The following is a 3,559-nucleotide window of genomic DNA, read 5'->3' as shown; positions in this document are numbered from 1 at the left end:
GCGCGGCCGCATGCGGATCCACTCGCTGGAGAACGTGGACAAGGCGCTGCAGTTCCTCAAGGAGCAGCGCGTGCACCTGGAGAACGTGGGCTCGCACGACATCGTGGACGGCAACCACCGCCTCACGCTGGGCCTCATCTGGACCATCATCCTGCGCTTCCAGGTAGCCGCCGCGTCGCCGGTGCCCGCGGGACCGGCTGCCGCGGGGCGGCCGTGCGGCAGTGCCCTTGTCCCCCGCCCTTCTCCCCAGATTCAGGTGATCAAAATCAAGACCGAGGACAATCGGGAGACGCGCTCGGCCAAGGACGCGCTGCTCCTCTGGTGCCAGATGAAGACAGCGGGGTGAGGACCGGTGCCCGCGCCCATCCCTGGCATGGTCCTCGTCCCCGCTGAGCCCCGGCTCCCCGCAGGTACCCGGAGGTGAACATCCAGAACTTCACCACGAGCTGGAGAGACGGCTTGGCCTTCAACGCCCTCATCCACAAGCACAGGTCCAGCATGGAGCAGCCAGCGGGCTCTCCTGGATGTCGGGGTCCCCTTTGCTTGTCGGGGTCCCCTTTGCTTGTTTGCAGCCGGACACACTCGCCTTATCTCCCCCTCGCAGGCCGGACCTCATCGACTTCCACAAGTTGACCAAGTCCAACGCCACCTACAATCTGCAGCAGGCCTTCAACACAGCCGAGCAGCACCTGGGGCTCAGCAAGCTGCTCGACCCTGAGGGTAGGGAGCGCGATGTCCCCTGCTCGGGGGAGCTGAAAGCGGGGCGTTTTGGGGGTTCTGAGGCATCGCCACCCCTCAGACGTCAACATGGAGGACCCCGACGAGAAGTCCATCATCACCTACGTGGTCTCCTTCTACCACTACTTCTCCAAGATGAAGGCGCTGGCCGTGGAGGGCAAGCGCATCGGGAAGGTGAGACCACGCGCCCGGCTTGCCCATGCCCCCTTGGCGTGTGGGGCTGAGCCCTCTTGTCTCCCCTCCATCCCAGGTGCTGGACCAGGCCATGGAGATCGAGGGCATCATGGAGCGCTACGAGGCGCTGGCAGCCGAGCTGCTCGCCTGGATCCAGCACACCATCGCCATCATCAGCAACCAGAAGTTCGCCAACTCCTTGGCCGGCGTCCAGCAGCAGCTCCAGGCCTTCACGGCCTTCTGCACCCTGGAGAAACCCGTCAAGTGAGCGGGACCCGGGTGGTGGGACGGCCACCAGAGTAGGCGCCAGTGCCCAGCAGGAGTTGTGGTCCTGCAGGTTCCAAGAGAAGGGCAACCTGGAGGTGCTGCTCTTCACCATCCAGAGCAAACTGCGGGCCACCAACCGCAAGCTCTACGTGCCCAGCGAGGGCAAGAGCATCTCCGACATCAACAAGGTGCCCCTGGGGACACGGGGCCTCGGGTCCCCTGCCCTGGAGCCCTTCTGCAAGCCCAATGCGTGCTCCACAGGCATGGAGCTGCCTGGAGAAGGCCGAGCACGAGCGGGAGGTGGCCCTGCGGCACGAGCTCATCCGCCAGGAGAAGCTGGAGCTGCTGGCGCAGCGTTTTGACCACAAAGCGGCCATGCGGGAGACGTGGCTCAATGAGAATCAGCGCCTCGTGTCGCAGGTGGGGTGGGACCGAGGCTGACGGGACCTGCTTGGGCTTCCCCATCTCTATCCACCCCGTCCCGACCGCCTGCTCCATCGCCAGGACAACTTTGGCTACGACCTGCCGGCGGTGGAGGCCGCCATGAAGAAGCACGAGGCCATCGAGGCCGACATCTCCTCGTACCAGGAGCGCATCCAGGTGGTGGTGGAGCTGGCGCTCGAGATGGAGTCCGAGGGCTACTACGACACCAAGCGCATCGGCGCCCAGAAGGACAACATCCTGCGGCAGTGGGGGCTGCTCACGGAGCTGCTGGCCGCCCGCCGCGCTCGCCTCGAGCAGAACCTGGCCCTGCAGAAGATCTTCCAGGAGATGGTCTACATGATCGACTGGATGGAGGAGATGCAGGTGGGGCCAGTGCGGGGCACGGGCCCCAGCAGTGCTCCAGGGCGGCTACGGAGCTTGCGACCACCTGGGACCTGTGTCCTCCTTCCATAGGTGCTGCTGCTCTCCAAGGATTTAGGGAAGCACCTGCTGGAGGTGGAGGATCTGCTGCAGAAGCAGGCGCTGCTGGAGGCTGACATCGCGGCGCAGAGCGAGCGCGTGCAGGCGCTCAACGCCGCCGCGCTCCAGTTCTCCGAGCTGGAGGGTAACGCGGGGCGCGTCCGAGCGGGGCTTGGGTCCCCTTGCAGTCCCCACCGCTCACCACCCGCCGTCCCCGCCAGGCTACCAGCCGTGCGACCCGCAGATCATCTGCAACCGGGTGACGCACGTGCGCACGTGCCTGGAGGAGCTGGGCGAGCTGGCGGCCAAGCGGCGCGCGGAGCTGGACGAGTCGCGGCGCCTCTGGACCTTCCTGCAGGAGATGGAGGAGGCCGAGGCGTGGATGCGCGAGAAGGAGCGCGTGCTGGCGGCCAAGGCGCGCGGGCGCGAGCCGCGCGGCGTGCTGGCGCTCAGCAGCGAGCACAAGGCCATGCTGGCCGAGCTGGGCAGCCGGCGGGCGCTGCTGCACCAGAGCCTGGCGCGCGGCGAGCAGCTGGCGGCGCAGAAGCGCCCCGGCGCCGGGCGCGTGCAGGAGAAGCTGCGGGACGCGCGGCTGCGCTGGAAGAAGCTCGAGGAGGCCACGGGCTTGCACCAGCAGCGGCTGCAGGAGGCCCTCAACTTCGTGCAGTTCAACGCCGAGACGGACGACTTGGTGGCGTGGCTGCAGGACACGTACCGCCTGGTGTCCAGCGACGACTTCGGCCACGACGACTACTCCACGCAGGCGCTGGCGCGCAAGCACCGCGCCGTGCTCGACGAGCTCGAGAAGCACCGCGCGGCCGTGCTGGCGCTGCGCAAGCAGCTGGCGCGCCTGGCGCCCGCGCAGCGCCAGGCCGTGGAGGTGCAGATCCGCGTGGTGGAGGTGGAGCAGCTCTACGGCGAGGTGGCCGAGGTGGCCGTGCTGCGGCGGCAGTGGCTGCAGGACGCGCTCGCCGTCTACCGCATGTTCGCGGAGGTGCACGCGTGCGAGGGCTGGTTGGACGACAAGGAGCAGTGGCTGCAGAAAGTGGAGGTGCCCGAGGAGCTGGATGAGGTGGAGGTGGTGCAGCACAGGTGGGCACGGCGGCGGGGGACGGGGGCCTCGTGCCGTCCCCGGCCACCCTCAGCATGCCCATGGTGCCCAGGTTTGAGAGCCTGGACCAGGAGATGAACAGTGTCATGGGCCGCATCCTGGACGTCAACCAGGTGGTGCAGCAGCTGGTGGACGGCGGCCATCCCAGCGCCCAGGAAGTCCGCGCCTGTCAGGACCACCTCAACAGCAGGTAGTGGTCATGGGGACGTCACCATGGTGGACATCACTACCAGGGAGGATGTCAGAGTGGAGATCACGGAATGGGGATGTCATCATGGGGAATGCCACCATGGGAGTGCCGACCATCGGGAACCTCACCATGGGTGATGTCACCACGAGGAAGGTCACCTTTGGGACATCACCATC

At 67.0% G+C, this 3,559-nt stretch overlaps 1 protein-coding gene across 1 annotated transcript in view; it reads left to right on the top strand.

Moving 5' to 3' along the window:
- SPTBN4 (spectrin beta, non-erythrocytic 4) overlaps positions 1–3,559 on the top strand; it is a gene marked incomplete at its 3' end in the record, with an annotated part of 18,998 nt that overhangs the window by 631 nt on the left and 14,808 nt on the right. Inside the window, exons 3-14 of the mRNA XM_026048813.1 lie at positions 1–163; positions 251–342; positions 411–491; positions 605–720; positions 800–912; positions 989–1,176; positions 1,250–1,367; positions 1,441–1,599; positions 1,684–1,986; positions 2,077–2,227; positions 2,304–3,174; positions 3,246–3,351. The exon at positions 1–163 is cut by the window's left edge and continues 12 nt beyond it. Coding sequence (XP_025904598.1) covers positions 1–163; positions 251–342; positions 411–491; positions 605–720; positions 800–912; positions 989–1,176; positions 1,250–1,367; positions 1,441–1,599; positions 1,684–1,986; positions 2,077–2,227; positions 2,304–3,174; positions 3,246–3,351 — 2,461 coding nt within the window. The remainder of the gene's footprint in view (positions 164–250; positions 343–410; positions 492–604; positions 721–799; positions 913–988; positions 1,177–1,249; positions 1,368–1,440; positions 1,600–1,683; positions 1,987–2,076; positions 2,228–2,303; positions 3,175–3,245; positions 3,352–3,559) is intronic.

Source organism: Nothoprocta perdicaria, unplaced genomic scaffold, assembly GCF_003342845.1.
Source record: "Nothoprocta perdicaria isolate Ctin4 unplaced genomic scaffold, notPer1 scaffold_571, whole genome shotgun sequence".
NCBI lineage: Eukaryota > Metazoa > Chordata > Aves > Tinamiformes > Tinamidae > Nothoprocta > Nothoprocta perdicaria.
Note: the sequence above shows the minus strand (reverse complement) of the source record. Positions and strands in the feature narration are given on the sequence as shown.